Genomic DNA, 16,542 nt, shown 5'->3' on the forward strand with positions numbered 1-16,542 from the left:
TTTGGGCATCCCGATGCTCTGCATGCCGACAGGGCCTCTGTAAGTATAGTAACCCTCCCCTCCTGCACCCTAACCCTCCCTCCGAACCTTAACTCTAACCCCTTAGTGCCTAACCCTAACTCTCCCCCCTTAATGCCTAACCGCCCCCCCCCCCCCCTGGTGGTGCCTAAACCCAACTCTTCTCCCTAAGTGCTTAACCCCCCCCGCCCCCCCCCCCAATGGTGCCTAAACCTAACCCCCCCCCCCCCTGTCCGCAGCCTAACCCTTACCCTCCTCCCACCTAGCAAGCCCCCCCCCCCCAGTGCCTAGCTCCATCCTTCCCCCTAGCGGCGTATAACTATACTTACCTGCTTTACCTACGTTCGGGATGCCGGCTGTCGGGATTCCGGCATCTGCATCTCAACCAGTGTCGGGATTTCGGTGCCAGTCTTCTGGCCGTGGTTTGGGATTCTGGCGTTGGGATTTCGACTGCCGGCATCCCTTACGGCGGCATATTAACTACATCCCATGTTTAAGAGAGATTTTTCAAGTTAGTGTTACACAATAATGCATGGGTTTCATTTTCTATAACAATATTTGTGCCTTGTTACAAATGTTTAACTTTTACAATTGTTAGTATTAAAATTCACTATAGACACCCATTCTAAAAAAATAAGAACTAAAGGGTGTGAAGAAATGATAAATTGCTAAATGATTTGTGTTTTGCCAAAACAGGGTCCCAAGTGGAATGTCTCAACAAGTTTATAGCACCATAATGCCCTCAGTCCTAAAGTAGGGAAGTAAATGTAGTTTAGATCTGTAAACTGCTATGGCCAGCTTGCCTGCTGAGATCATGTTTATTGCAAAGTACTGTACTGACCTATTTGAGACCGCATTTGATAAAACTGTAGCCCATTGGTGGAACAAAACACAGTACATGTCGTTTTGTAGAAGAGCTTTAGTGTTCATCCAGGAGTAAGCTGCTGGACATTTTCACTAACCGAGCTTATCCCACACTTATCCTCATCTCTGCAATCATATAGTTTGCAACATGAGGTTACAGTTTGCTGCTCCATTGTGATAAACACATTCTATAAAGCTCTTACTATATGGTCTTTAAGTGACACAAATCCAGTATTATTAATTTTACATTGGCAACACTATATCTATATTCCATTCTTTACTCCTATAAATAGGAAATTTACAGAGTGATTCATATGAGCAAATATTTAAAAGCTTGGAACGTAGTAATATAAGATGTTTTCCCTTTGAATTACATTTGCGTCATGGTTCAAGTCAGTGTTGGTTGAGCTATAAAGGTTTTCCAATATGTAATTCCTATTTAATTAAAAGGGGCAGCATTAGAAACATCCATTAGACTTTAAAATCATAATTCAACTATATTATATACCCATGGTTGCCAGGTCCGCTATACTGAAGGATGGTTTTAGAATTTTGGGTTAGCGGGTGATTGTTTTGCTTGAAAGTTGAGTTTTGGGAAGCCATTAGATGGACACCAGTTAGGTAGGTGCAGCATCATTCCTCTCAGCTTGATCCTAGAAAACAAAGATGTTCATGCTCTGTGATGCTAGCTTGTATATAATGATACTTATTTATCCATTGTTGGAGTATTCGTTTGCAGGACCTCAGTATTGTTGTACTTTGTGTGGGTGGACAATTAGGGGGTATCCAATTAGCCGTGACCAGTGAAAATGGGGATTTTTCGCCAATGTTTTTTTCCCCTATACTATTATTTCAGACAAAATAGGATATTTCTCCCGAAAATACATAGGATCCGTGATAAGCTCATGGACCTACGTGTTTCGCCATTTCAGGGGTGAACAAACTGCACTTTTCGTGGATTATTTTTCGGGTTACATCAGGTCCTGAAAAGAAAGCCCAGATAAGTGCCGGCGTCGGGTGGACTTCAGGGCTAATTGGATAGTTTGAGTCCCTTAAAGAACTTATTAAAAAGGGAAGTGTTCACTCCGATTTCCCACACAGGGTAGTGCCAGAGCCTCCCTTCCCCCGGTAGAGCTGGAAGAATTCAAATGTATGCATGCAGTACAGTGTGCTGCCTCCTGATGGTCCTTAGAAAGCAGAGCACTACAGCTGCGTTTGAAGGGGTTAGGTACACGATCCCGGTGCACACATTGCCAGCGGTTGCAATTCAGATGCCGTAATACTGAAGGTTGAAATTCCGACGCCTGTAGGTAAGTAAGGTAACCCTTCTCCTAACCCTACCCCTACACCTAGCCCTCTTTTCCCGCAGCCTAAGCCTAACCCTCCGGTCTTGCAGTCTAACCCTCCCCCTAGTGCCTAACCCTCACCCCTAAACCTAATCCCTAATACTTACCTTCGGTTTTGCCCTTAAAAACTCCCACACAAATAAGCATCTGCTCCATCCTTTAATTTATGCACATTCAGTGAAGGAAGTGCTCTCGGCAGGAGAGGTGATTCTGCCATTGCCTAGTCAGAGACTATTGTCATCAGTGTATATTTGCACCTGCCCTATAGCAGCCACAAAAGGTAAGGCTCCTAACAGGTGTAAATGCGTGTCCATGCTGGTCTGTCTTCTGCATTGTAATTGGTTTAAGTTAAGCTCTGCATCATGTCCCGAATCCGCAAGCCCAGACATAATACCAATAGCACGGATCCAAAGTAAACAGTCTACTGGTTTCTCAGGCTTAGAGGTGCTGTAGCAGCTATAAACACCACCCAGGAGTAAGCAGTTCCTTCTGCTAGGGAAGGATCCTGGTAGTGACAGCAACTGTTCTACCACTGTGGGGTGGTGCACAGTTAACACTGTTGTCGAGTGTCTGGTCTGACCAGTAGGAGTGGACAGTAGTGGCCGGTTACTGATCATAAATGAAATACCAAATACATTTGTAATTCGTGACCCCATACATAGTGGTAACCGACAGGGGCACAGTAAGCCTATCCCATAACAATATGTTTTAAATGCAATGTACTTTTCTACATGGTTCATGTAGAGTTGTTCTCTTTATAAACTGTCCTAAATGAAACATGAATGCTGAATATTTAATTCTCATTCCTAAGCATTTTTCTGTAAAGTTTAGGTTACATGTCACTTGCCTGCACTATAGTTTGGTAAAACCTGTTCAGTAGTCAGTGGTTTTGGTGCATGTGCTCAGCAGCCATGTTTTCTCCTCTTACTGGTAGTTTCTGGGGATGAATACTACACTTTTACACTAGCTTGCTATGAATGTCCATTTCGCATTGCAGTCAGTGGGAGGAAGATGATGAGAGAGAAGACTATAGACAGAACCTTCTGTGGTTGGAAGAATGCAAGGATGGAATGTTTGAAGCCTGGTATGAAACAATAAGTCAAGCTGATCCAGATGTAAGGAGAAAGGTGAGAATTTGATGTTCTTTTCCTTATAATTCATATTTTTTATACCTTTTTTGTGTTTATTATCATATTCACATGCTTTAGATATTGCATACAATATGTGTTAATTGGCTTTCAAATCCCCAATGTTACCCCTTAACATAAAGTATGTATGAATAGCTAGAGAACTACAAAAAAAATGGCATCCACCCTTAACCTTTGTGATCCTTTGCATATTTCATCTTCGGGGTCCATAGGGATCCACAGGGATACCATTGGGATATTATAGTTGGAAGAGCAGGCACCAAACAGTTAAAGCTTCTGCTCCCAGAATGCCCTGGGTCCTTCCCCCATATATACCCCACCCCTAGCCATAGGACTTCAGTTGTTCGTTTGGGTCTACAGGATCAAGACGCACCTTTGTAACGGGACTGCTCTGGCAGTCCTAAGCTTTTTATTTTCTTATGTTTGAGTCAGCAGTACTCAGCGTCTGTATTAAGACACAGGTAATGTGACTCCATTTACCTCCGACGGGCTGCAACATAAATAATTGTGCTGATGATTTCGGCGGGTCGCAGCTGAGCATAGCCAACAGCAGTGCTGTGACTTGGACTGCAACCGGATGTTCGGATTTGTCAAGTAAGGTGATTCCTCCCTTACGAGGAATCGCGTGTGGCAGTCCATGCTTTTGGTGTCAGAGATGCCCCAGAATCCACTGCTGTCAGGGCCTGGGATTGTTTGTGTCCTCACTGCACCTGTCGAGGCCTTATCGTCTGACGTCGGGGATCGGCAGCAGAAGCTTCTGTTGCCACGTGGCCAGCATACCCGGCTGGTTAACACAGCCTAGGGGAGGTAGGTACTACCTAGGCAGCTACTCCCCTGACCCAGACGCATCTAGGTTGTTCCGCCTACTCTCCACGTGTATAACACGCTCACGGTCCACGCTCAGTGCGCCCTGTACCTCAGGAGGGTCTGGGTTAGTCTCCATGTATACCTCTCCCTTGGTTAAGGTATATGGTGCTCTATGTCCTACCATTCCTTTGCGTTGCTGTAGTTGATTTAGAGTTGTTTGTAATTTTATTACATATGCATGGTATGTGACTGCTTGCTAGCTGCTGATTGACACTGTCTTTTTTTCCCTAATTCTGTCAATTATAGCAATCACTGTTTTCTCTCCATCCTTCTTGGGTGGAGGTTTCTTTCTGAGTACTTCACATTCAATTAAGATTTTGTGAAGGCTGTCACATAACATTGCAATTATTGCCTTTATTGACCATGTCAAAAGATAAAGGGAAACAAGAGGAGGAGCCTACTGTGCTGGTTCCACTCAGGACGTAAATGATGCTTTGTTTGTTGTCTGTTTTAAAGAGTCACCTCGCCAATCCAGTTTACCTGTCCCTGGAGAAGAACCATCTTGGGTTTCCCAGGTTATGATGAAGGTTGTGGATTGTATGGCTGCTCCTACGATGCCTCTTTGGATAGGTTCTCCACAGTATACTATGTTTGCACCTCTTATGCATCTTTCATGGAAGGATGTTTATTGCCATTCTAGTCATTGTATGGCGCACCATCTGATATTGATAACAGACTGGTAGTGGCCTAAGCGCAAGTTATCTTTTTATGAGTCTGTCCAACATATGAATTCAGACACATCATCAGGGGAATCAGATGATGCACAGGGTTCCTCTCCAGGATCTAGCTCTGGGGAGGAGGATCATCCATCCACAGTGGATGTTCCTTCTTTGGTGCGGGCAGTTAAATCAGTCCTAGATATTCAGGATAATGAACCAGCTCATAGTAAGGAGGCTCCAATGTGTAATCACCACCGGAAGGTGGCCAAAACGAAGTTCCCTGTATCTGAACAGCTTAAAGAGCTTATCAAGGAGGCATGGGGTAACACTGATAAACGGTTTTATGTGAGTAAAAGAATGACATCATTGTGTCCGTTCCTACCTTCTGGATGTGCTAAATGGGAAGTGTCTCCTACTGTTGATGCTCATGTAACACATTTAATCAGAAATGCTACATTGCCTATTCCTTCAGCGTCTTCGCTGAAGGATTCCATGGATGAAAATATTGCTTTAAGACAGACTTCAATCTTTTTGTCATCTGGAGGGGTTTCTCGTCCAGCTGTAGCTGGAGCCTGGGTAGCCAAAGCTGTTGAAGAATGGATAAGGGCATTGGAGGATTCACTACAAAATGCTACCAGAGAACAGATGATGAATATCTCCCACATACGGGAAGCGGCTTCCTATCTGGGAAGGGCTACAGTGGATGCTGGAATTTTAGCTTTTAGAGCATCAATAGTGGCACGCAGGGCCCTTTGGTTAAGATCTTGGAAAGCTGATACAGGATCAAAGAGGGCTGTGGAAGTCTTACCTTTCTATGGAAAGGTACTTTTTGGAGCAGAGTTGGATAATATAATTACTACTCTGGCGGCTTCAAATTCTGCAGGTCTGCCATCTACATCAAATACTAGATCTAAGCAGGTTTCTTTTCAGTCCTTCCGTCCTCAGGGACAAGCAAAGGAACAGTCTTCCTCTAGACCAACTAGTTTCCTCAAGTCTAAGTGACAATCTAAGAGGTCTGGCCTGCCCGGACAACAAGCCCCCAGCCTGATGGAGTGGGCCTCCTCCTGGGGGATCCCAGGCTGGGAGGCCGACCTTTTCAGTTTGCGGATAATTGGCATCAGACAACTACAGATGCCTGGGTTCGAGAAGTTGTCTCTCAGGGGTATGCCCTCACTTTCAGGAGACATCCCCACCAGAAGTTTTTTTGCACAAATCTTCCATCAGATGTGGTCAAGGTCTTTGGCCCTTCAAGGAAGCCATTCACTCCCTGCTGCAGGCGGGGGTAATAATCCCGGTTCCTGTGTCTCAACAGGGAAGGGGTTATTTTTCCAATCTGTTTCTGGTTCAGAAATCGAATAGGTCTTATCGCCTTGCACTAAATCTAAAAACCTTTAAACTGTTTATCCATGTAGCCAAGTTTCATATGGAAACCAGTCAGTTATTTTGGCAATGGAGCCGGGCAATTACTTGGTTTCTCTGGACATTCAGGATACTTATCTGCATTTTCCTATTATACCATCCCACCAACAATTCTTATGGTTTGCTGTCCTTCAGCAACGTTATCAATTTCAGGCTCTACCTTTTGGCCTATCTTCGGCTCCCTGGGCATTTACCAAAATAATGGCAGTCATGACAGCCTCTCTCAGGCCTCAGAATATCTGGACAACCTTCTGATATTGGCACAGACTCCGGTTATGTTACAAAACCATCTTCAAATGACCATAGCCTGCCTACAAAGGCACGGCTGGATAATCAATTGGAAGAAATTGTCACTTTCTCCAACACATCTTCCATTCCAGGCCTCTACAAAGATTGATTCTCTCCAGGTGGAACAAGCAGCATCATATTATAAGGTCTCAGAGGATCCTTCTCACTCCAGAGGTTCCTCACTCCCTCCTGTAGTGGCTGAGAAAGGATCATCTAAACAAAGGGTGCTCGTTCCACATTCCAAATTGGGTGCTTCTCACCACGGAAGCCAGCCTTCACGGATGGGGGGCAGTGACAGGTCATCACACCTTTCAGAGAAGATTGACAAATCAAGAAAGTAATCTTCCAATAAATATTCTGGAACTGCGAGCAGTTTACAGAGCTCTTGTTATGGCACAGGACCTGCTCCAGGGCAGGCTGGTCCAGATCCAGTCCGACAATGCGACTACAGTGGTCTACCTCAGTAATCAGGGAGGTGCAAGAAGTTGTGCAGCCATGAAGGAAGTGACAAAGATTTGGGCAGAACATAATCTTCTGGCTATCTCGGCAATATTCATACCAGGAGTACTCAATTGGGAAGCAGACTTCCTAAGTCGCCAGAACATACACGCCGGAGAGTGGTCTCTCCATCCGGGAGTGTTTCAGCTCCTGGTAAACAAATTGGGTCTACCGGCGATAGATCTCATGGTGTGACGCCACAACCACAAGGTCCCCAGGTACGGGTCCAGGTCCAGAGACCAATCAGCAGCCTTCGTGGATGCGCTGGCAGTAAGATGGGATTTCAAGTTGGCATATCTCTTTCCTCCGATTTCTCTTTTACCAAGAGTTCTCAGAAAATTCAAGCAGGAAGGCGGAAGGGTAATACTGGTGGCTCGAGCATGGCCCAGACGTCATTGGTTCATGGACATCCAGATTCTGTCCATAGACAGTCCATACCCTCTTCCTCTATGGGAGGATCTGCTAACACAGGGTCCCTGCCGGCATCCGGACTTTGATGGCATGGCTCTTGAATCTTCCATCCTAAGAGCGAAAGGTTCTTCCAGTTCTATAATTCAAACGATTACTAGGGCACAGAAGCCTGCCTCTGCCCGCATCTATTACAGAGTTGGGTATTCTTTTGTTCAATGGTGTTCCCATAGGAATTATGGTTTCCAGGGTTCTGGCTTTTCTTCAAGCAGGACTAGACAAAGGTCTATGCCTGGCCACTTTGAGAGTACAGGTTTCTGCACTGTCGGTCTGATTTCAGAAGCAGATTGCTTCATTACCAGATGTTAAAAAAAAAAAAAAATTCCAAGGAGTTTTGCGAATTCATCCTCCTTTTGTTCCACCGGTAGCAGCGTGGGATTTATCTTTGGTTCTAAAGGGGTTACAAACTTGCCCATTTGAATCTTTGGACTCTGTGGATTTGAAGTGGTTAACAGCAAAGACACTTTTTCTTGCTATTTCTTCTACTCGCAGTCTCTCTCATTTGGCAGCGCTCTTGTCGCTCCCCATTTTTTATTTTTCACCAGGATAAAGCTATTCTTTGTACAAGGGAGGGTTACCTTCTTAAGATAGTGTCCCGTTTTCATGTGAATGAAGAAATTGTTATTACACCTTTCAGACTCCAGATCTTTCTGTAGGTGAAGCCTCCCTGGATGTAGTTCGTGCTCTCCGTATCTATGTGGAGCGTACAAACTCTGTTAGAAAATCAGATGCTCTTTGTATTATATAGTTTTCACAAACAAGGATGGTCAGCTAATAAGCAGACTCTGGCGAGATGGCTACGCATGACTATCTCCCAGGTGTACACACAGGCTGATCTCCCTGTCCCAAGCATTGTGATAGCACATTCTACTCGGTCTGTAGGGCCATCGTGGGCATGTAGTCGTGGTGCCGCAGCTGAACAGTTGTGAAAGGCAGCCACGTGGTCTTCTGTCCACACTTGTTTTTTTCTGTTTTTGTTTTTTTCGGTTTTATGCCTTTGATACTTTTGCCTCTCAGGATGCTTCCTTTTGAGTGACGAGTTCTCAGGAGCATCTCCCACCCTAGGTGAACTGCTTTAGGACATCCCCATGGTATCCCTGTGGATCCCTATGGACACCGAAGAAGAAAATTAGAGTTATGTTAGACTTACCTAGATAACTCCTTTTGTTCGAGGTCCATAGGGTCCACAGGGTACCCACCCTGACGCACCTGCCTTCATTGGGTTATATTCTTTCAGTCACAGATTCCCTCATCTTATGTAAGTGTGTCTCTGGTGTACGATTGTTCTTCCTTCTCCTCTTTCCTTCTCATGTCTTGAGGCTTGTTAACTAAACTGAAGTCATATGGCTTGGGGCAGGGTATATATATGGGGAAGGACCCAGGGCATTCTGGGAGCAAAAGCTTTAACTGTTTGGTGCCTGCTCTTCCAACCATAATATACCCATGGTATTATCTAGGCAAGTCTACCATAACTCTAATTTTATCTTGTGAAATATAAGACATACCTCTTTGTTTTCTAACAATTCACAAATCAGTCTCATAAGTGCTTTGAACCCATGCAACTCTGTTCTGTGGCTCACTATACAGAGAAAGTCACACTTTAAATATATTTAGCTTGTTTCTACTTTCATTAATTACAGATGCATTTGTTTATCGCACGATATTGCGACCTACTGAATGTCGAAATCTCCTGTGATGGGTGTGATAAAATTGCACCATGGCACCGTTACCGCTGTTTGCAGTGTAATGACATGGATTTGTGTAAAACATGTTTCTTGGGTAAGGTAACTCTTTTACGTTGGAATTTTATACCTTTTATCAATATAGAAAAATGTTTTTAAGATACTTCGGATGCTAGGAACTGTCCAGCCCTAATGCAATATATAATACAAGGCTAAAAAACAAAGTGTATTTATTTACTAGTGGTGGCTTAAATCATTTTTTTTTTTTTTTTTCTGTTTTCTTGTCTCAGATAGCCCATTTTGTTAGTTACGGTTCCTGACCACATCACTAGGAACCTTGGGCCTGATTCAGACCCGCTCGTGAGCGCTATGCGCTCACAAGCGGGTCGATGGTGGCCCAGTGCGCTTGTGCACGACGGACCACCATCGACCCGCATGCGCGAGACCCGGATAGCGACGGACAAACCGTCGCTCCGGGTCTCGTACTAAAGGGGGCGTGCTGTCGCTGTTGAGTGACACGACGCCCCCTTCGGTGGGCGGGCCGCGGGAGTGGCTGCCCAAACGACGGTGTTCCCATGTGAACGCCTCCATTTGGGGGCGGCCCAACTGACATCACGAGTGATGTCAGTGGGAGAGATTTCGGCTCTGTGAGAGCCGAAATCTCTCTGAGGCTTGTGGCAACGAGCCCCTACCACAAGGGTCTCATCGCAACCCCGATGGTCGCGATGGTCTTGACCATCGCGACCATCTTCCTGGCCGCTCGCTATAGCTGTGGGTGGTCACCCACAGCTATGTGAGCAGCCAGGAGGCCGCTCTAAAAAAACAAGAAGGCCGGCCCTGATTCAAAGCGAGCGCTCTAATAGAGCGTCCGGCTCTGAATCAGGGCCCTTGTCCGATTTACCAAGCTCCGGAGCTACACTTATGAGCTATGGCGATGGCCGCCACACATGCAAGGTCTGTAGACTGTGCAGAAGTACCGATTGTTGAGTGAAGAGACCATTGATGCTGTCACTTCACTCCGCTCACATTACTTTTAGTGTGCTATTTAAGAAATTCGGGCACAATTATTGCATACTGCAATGTGATGGGCACTAATATCGTGCCAATATCGCATTGGGTATGTTATTATTGATACTGTATATGCTCCCCTCAATGTTCTGTCTTTGTGATGTTCTATCCTCTAAACAAAGTTTATGGGGAGGTGCATTAACATCATCGCTATTAGTAAGAAATGGGCCTACCTTAATCACAGCGACAGTAAAAACCACCGGATCACCTTGATGATAATCTGAAAGCAAGCAAAACTTTGTTTTTTAGGTTTTCTTTCATCTTGATTTTTCTTTTTATCCTCCATAGACATTTTTCTATCAGTCTCTTTGAAACAAAGACAACTTAAAAATATACCAGCAGGGGTTAAAGTGAGGCGGAACTGCGTTCCATTTGGAGACTGAACCAGTTCCGTCTCCTCCGGCCTACTTAACCCAGGATGTCAGCCCGGCGCCGCATGGAGATGCCAGGTGCCCGCTGAGATTTTGTTAGCAGCGGGCGCCCAGCTGCTTCCCCACAGTGGCAGCCGGAGGCTGCAGTTCACTCCTGAGCTCCAGCTCCCGCAGTGGGCACTACGGGAGAGACGTCATGACATCTCTCCCATAGTTCCGAGGAGCAGTTGAACGCAGGAGTGGAGCTTATGGTAAGTATTGTGTTTTTTGGGGGGATTTTTGCTTTCATTCATGGGGAAACTGGAGATACACTGAGTATAGGTGGTGCTGGAGGAATCTGGGCAGCACAGGCCTGCTTTAGCCTCCCTTCACATGGGTTACTAATGTTTCAGAATGGTGGGTGAACCAGAATGGTCGATGAATGTCTAAGAACAGGAGTGCACAGCTCGGAATTATTATTCATGGTTGACTATATCGGGGAAGCAGACTCTTATTTAGGGGAGGCCACCATTGACTTGAGCATTCTTCCAGCCAGAGTTTCGGCCTCTGCCATCACTGCCAGATGAGCTCTCTGGCTCTGTTCTTGGCAAGCAGACTCCAGAAGGGCCTGGAGTCCTTTAATGGCAAGGTACTTTTTGGACATTAATTGTAAAATGCAGCTGTGGTTGCCTTCAAATTATCCTTACTCCCATCCTTGGCACAAAAGACCAGGACTTCTTCCTTTTGGTCCTTCTGTCCCCAGGGCAGAATAGGTCTCAATACAAAAAAGGGTGTAATTGTTTCAAACTAAATGCGCAAAGCAGCCCATAGTATCCCCTAATTCTAAATGGATGTCACCACATCACATAAGTGGACGATATAATTTTGTCAGTCTGCCCAGCATGTAGATTCAGATGCATAATCGGAGGAGTCAGATGATGCGCCGGGTTCTTCTCCAGGGTCTATCTCAGGAGAGGAGGACCATCCTTCTACAGTGGATGTCCCTTCTTTGGTGAGGGCGGTTAAATCAGTCCTAAATATAATAGAGGATGGCGAGCCAGCTCCTAGACCTAAGGCTCCAGTGTTTAAACACCAGAAGCTGAGTTTCCTAAGTCTGAGCAGCTCACTGAACTTATGGCAGCAGCATGGAGTACTCTGGATGAACTGTTCCATGTTACAAAAAGATTAGCATCTTTGTATCCTTTCCCACCTACCGAATGTACTAAGTGGGAAGTCCCTCCTACTGTGGATGCTCATGTGAATCATTTAGTCAGGAGTGCTACGTTGCCTATACCATCCGCATCCTCCCTTAAAAATCCTACAGATAGAAAACTTGAAAGGTCTTAAATCAGTGTTTTCATTGTCTGGAGCTGTTACCAGGCCAGCTATGGCAGCGGCCTGGGTATCCAAGGCTGTTGAAAAATGGACGGGGCATTGGAAGACACTCTACCAAATGCTACCAGAGAACAGCTGACTTTATCTCCCACATATGGAAGCGGCCTCCTATTTGGCAGAATCTGCAATAGATGCTGGACTCCTGGCTTCTAAAGCATCGGCAGCTTCGGTTGTTGCTTGTAGAGCCCTTTGGTTAAGGTCCTGGAAAGCAGATTCCGGATCTAAGAATGTTCCGGAATCCCTTCCTTTTTATGGAAACATACTTTTTGGAGCAGAATTGGATAAGAGTGGCTACTCTTGCAGCCTCAAGATCTGCAGGTCTGCCATCAACAGCTACATCAAAGCCTAGGCAGTCTTCTTTTCAGTCCTTTCACCCTCAGGGAAGAGCAAAAGCAAAGCCTTTCTCCAGTATACAAATATTAATTATATATGTATATACAAAAAGTGGGCGCTACTTAAATAGATTGCCAACAGATTGGTGAAGCCGTCCTCACAAATGTGGATCTGGAACTCCACCCCAATATGTGTCAAATAGAGAAAATAATGGGAGCGCTATTTTAGCTGCTGGGTAGTGATAAGAACTATCTTGGCACATGTGCTTTTGGAATGGAAAAAGCTGCTGGATGGTAATATACCTTATTTGTCATACATCAATTAGGGATGTGCAGGCTCGGATAGGTTCGAGTTTGCACGCCGAGTTCGGATTTTTCCCTCCAAAAAACGCGACTCAGAAAGAGGCAACGTCATCTTGCATGGACAAACATAATCATTCCTGGACTTCAGCCGCCCATTTGTTCCACCGGTGGCACCGTGGGATTTCTTTGGTTCTGAAGGAGCTACAGGCTCCCCAGTTTGAAACTCTGGACTCATTAGATTTGAAGTGGTTGACAGCGAAGACGCTTTTTCTCTTAGCTATCTCCTCTGCTTGCAGAGTCTCTGATTTGACAGTACACGGGCGGGTTACCTTCCTAAGGTAGTATCCTGTTTTCATGTGAATGTTGTGGTTCCAGTCTTCAGACCTTTCTGTAGGTGAAGCCTCCCTGGAAGTGGTTCGTGCTTTCTGTATCTATGTGGATTGTACAAACTCTTTTAGAAATTCAGACGCTCTTTTTGTGTTTGGTTTTCACAAACAAAGCTGGCCAGCTAACAAACAAACTCTGGCTCGATGGCTGTGCATAACTATATCTCAGGCTTATACGCAGGCTGATCTCCCTGTTCCAAACATGGCAACAGCACATACTATTCAGTCTGTGGGACCATCGTGGGTGGGTGTTTGGACGTGGTGCCTCTGCTGAACAATTGTGCAAGGCAGCCATGTGGTCTTCTGTCCCCAGACCTTTCTTAGGTTCTAAGCTTTTGACACCTTTGCGCCTCAGGATGCTTCCTTTGGGTGGCGGATTCTTCTTTCTGCTCAGGAGCGTCCCCACCCTTAGGGGAAATGCTTTAGGCCATCCTCATGATATCCCTGTTGTCACCTATGGACCCTGAAGAAGACCTTTGTTAACGTTTTCTTTGAGGTCCACAGGGCACCCACCCTGACACACCTGGCTGCATCTCGGTCACAGATTCCCTCATCTTCTGTGAGTGTGTTTCTGGTGTACATTGTTGTTTATTCTTCTCTTTCTTTCTCCTGCCTTGGGCTTCTTTACAAACCTGAATGCCTGTGGCTAAGGGCGGGGTATATGTGGAGGAGGACCCTGGGAGCTGAAAGCTTAACTTTTTTGTGCCTGGATCACTTCAACCACATTTCCCCATGGTATCCATATGGACCTCGAAGAAAGAGAGTTAACAAAGGTAAGTCTACCATAACTCTTATTTTCCTTTTCGTCATAATGAAAGTGCGACTTCATGGTATTGATGCAACATATGTTTCACTTTTTATTATACATATTATGCTGAGGGAAGTGATTTGTGAATCTGAGTCCAGAATAAACTAAGAAGGAACTTTACGAGGATACACTCCTGACTCATGGGACGTTCAGACTAGGTTTCAGCTCTCCTCTCGGGGCAAGGGATTCTCTTCCAGAAGAGGAAAGTCCAAGAGAATACAAACTCCCAAGCCTGCTGATAAACAGTCCTCATGACTGGATGGACTCCCACCTCAGAGTTTCTTTGGTGGGAGGCCATCTTCGATGTTTCTGCGAAACATAACTACAAACAAGGTCTGACACTTGGGTTCGAGGCATTGTGACTACAGGCTGTGTGTTAGAGTTGCAGGAGGTCCCACCAGGCCAGTTCTTCACAACAGGACCTCCTCTTGATCTTGTCAAGGACGGGGGTTTACAATAATTTCATCAAGGCTTTCTTCGTCTACGTTGTCATCGCCCCAGTTCTGCCTACACAATGAGGAACTGGATTCTTCACAAATCTTTCTTGTGGAGAATCCAGACTGCTCCTTTTACCCCATCCTGAACCTGAAGTCACTCAATGTCTATCTCTGGGTTCCAAGATTTGGGATAGAATCTCTCAAGTTTGCATTCTTTGTAATTCTTTGCATTCATGCATTCTTTGGAGCCAGGGGATTACATGGTATGGTGTCCCTTGATGTCAGGGATGTTTTTTTGCATATACTCATCCAGGAGGACTATCAGTGCTTCCTGCGCTTTGCAGTCCTCTCTGACCATTACCATGGCCTTGTCAGGATTATCCCTTGCCTGGATGATCTCCTGATTATGGCACCATTAGTGTACCGCTGACGCTGTCCGTCCATAGACATGATGGCATCTCGCCGCAATCACAAACTGGTTTGGTATAGCTCCAGGACAAGGGATCTGGGAGCCCTGCTGGTGGATGCACCATCTGTTGTATGTTGTATAGATGTTTACTCTAATATGCCTTTTTTCAACGTTGGGCATTCTACCTCGGGTCCTCCGTAAGCTGAAGCAAGAGGGAAGTTCAGCCATCCTGGTGGCTCTATATTGGCTCTGCAAATCTATGATGTATATCCATGGCTCCCCTTTGGCATTTTCCTCCTTCTCAGGCCAGACCTTTACACTGGGGCTGTTCCTGTATCCAGAACTACATCTCCTGGCTTTGATGGGGTGGTTGCAGAGGCAGCCCTCATGAAGTCAGAAGAGTTTTTTGCTGACACTGTTGTGAACACAATGCTGTGTGCTATGAAACCTGTTTCTGCTAAGGTATATCACCATGTGTTGTGGACCTACTTTTGTCTGAGCCATCCGGAAGCTGGCTTGAAAGGTTTTCCTCCTCTCCAGACTCCTGTCCTGGCTCCAGGAGGAGTTGGACTTTGGGTGTTCCCTCAAGGTCCAGGCCTCTGCCCCCTATGTCTACTTTCTGTGGAAGGTTGCGATCATTCCTGTGGTACAGACTTTTTTCTCCAAGAGGTGCTACACATTTGCCCCTTGGGATCTGGTTCTGATCCTACTAAATCTTCAGAGCCATCCTTTTGCACGCTTATGCTCTGTGGACCTCAGATGATTTACATGGAAGACTGTGTTCCTCCTAGTTCTCTCCTCTGCCCCGTAGGATGTCTTACTTGATTACCTTGTGTCACAGATTGTCACCCGGTTCCATATCACCCAGGAAATTGCAGTGCCTTTTCCTCCAGTGAAGGATCATCAGTACCCTCAATTGTCTCTTGGTTCTTTTGAAAGTAGTGCTGGCTCTGTGTTTACGTAGACAGGACCAATAATTTCCAAGCTCAAAATTTCTGTTTGTACTCTATTATGTCAACAATCAGGGTTGGCCTGCTTCCAAGCAGACTATTGCCAGATTAGATTTTTAAAATGGTCACCCAACAGGCCTACACCTTAGCAAACAAGCCTGTTCAGGTCTTGGTGATGCCCATTCGACACAGTAAGTTGGAACCTCCTGGGCAGCTCTGCATGGTGTCTGGGTTTCCTCCTCTTCTCCTTCTACTCTTTTTCCTATGGGCCTTGTTAGTAATAACTGGCTGTTCAGGACAGGAATGGGGTATAGGGGAGGAGGAGGAGCCTGTGCTGTTAAGCTTTGACTATTTAGTGCCCAGACTTCTCCAGCGCCACCTATTCCCAGTGTACCTTCAGGGCTCCCATTTGAATTCTGAGAGGATTTAATTTAAAGTGATTGCAGCTACTGGCCATAAGAGGAATTCTTTCGGTATGAGTTATCCAACTTTGAGTGTTGAAGATACATTTCTGCTTGGCTGTTTATTCATCTGCTTTTGTTGAGGGTGGCTTTGGGACTTCCCACTGTCTGTGTTTCCATACTTCATAGGGGAATGTTTTATTGTTAAATCACTTTCTCCAAGCCTGTAGGAGACACTGTATGAATCTACCAAAGAATGATTTCTCTTTGTTCTACTATGCTTGTTTTCTTGTCCTTGTAATGCGCTTAGTTATAAGGTGAAAAGTAATGAGGAATGGAGGTTATATTGAGAAGGAATCTGTTTTTTTTTTTGTTTGTTTGTTTTTTACTATTAAGCTTCCAAGTTGTGAGACAAAACATGTTCGCCTGTATTTAAATAGGGATTT

The 16,542-nt window shown here is 45.4% G+C and overlaps 1 protein-coding gene across 2 annotated transcripts in view; it reads left to right on the forward strand.

Moving 5' to 3' along the window:
• The window catches only part of ZZEF1 (zinc finger ZZ-type and EF-hand domain containing 1), a 239,492-nt gene that overhangs the window by 148,942 nt on the left and 74,008 nt on the right, over positions 1-16,542 (forward strand). For both annotated transcript variants that reach the window (XM_088447033.1, XM_088447034.1), the window contains exons 33-34: positions 3,226-3,355; positions 9,216-9,354. In XM_088447033.1, the coding sequence (XP_088303159.1) occupies positions 3,226-3,355; positions 9,216-9,354 (269 nt within the window). The remainder of the gene's footprint in view (positions 1-3,225; positions 3,356-9,215; positions 9,355-16,542) is intronic.

This window comes from Taudactylus pleione, unplaced genomic scaffold, assembly GCF_031769625.1.
Source record: "Taudactylus pleione unplaced genomic scaffold, aTauple2 ptg000411l, whole genome shotgun sequence".
NCBI lineage: Eukaryota > Metazoa > Chordata > Amphibia > Anura > Myobatrachidae > Taudactylus > Taudactylus pleione.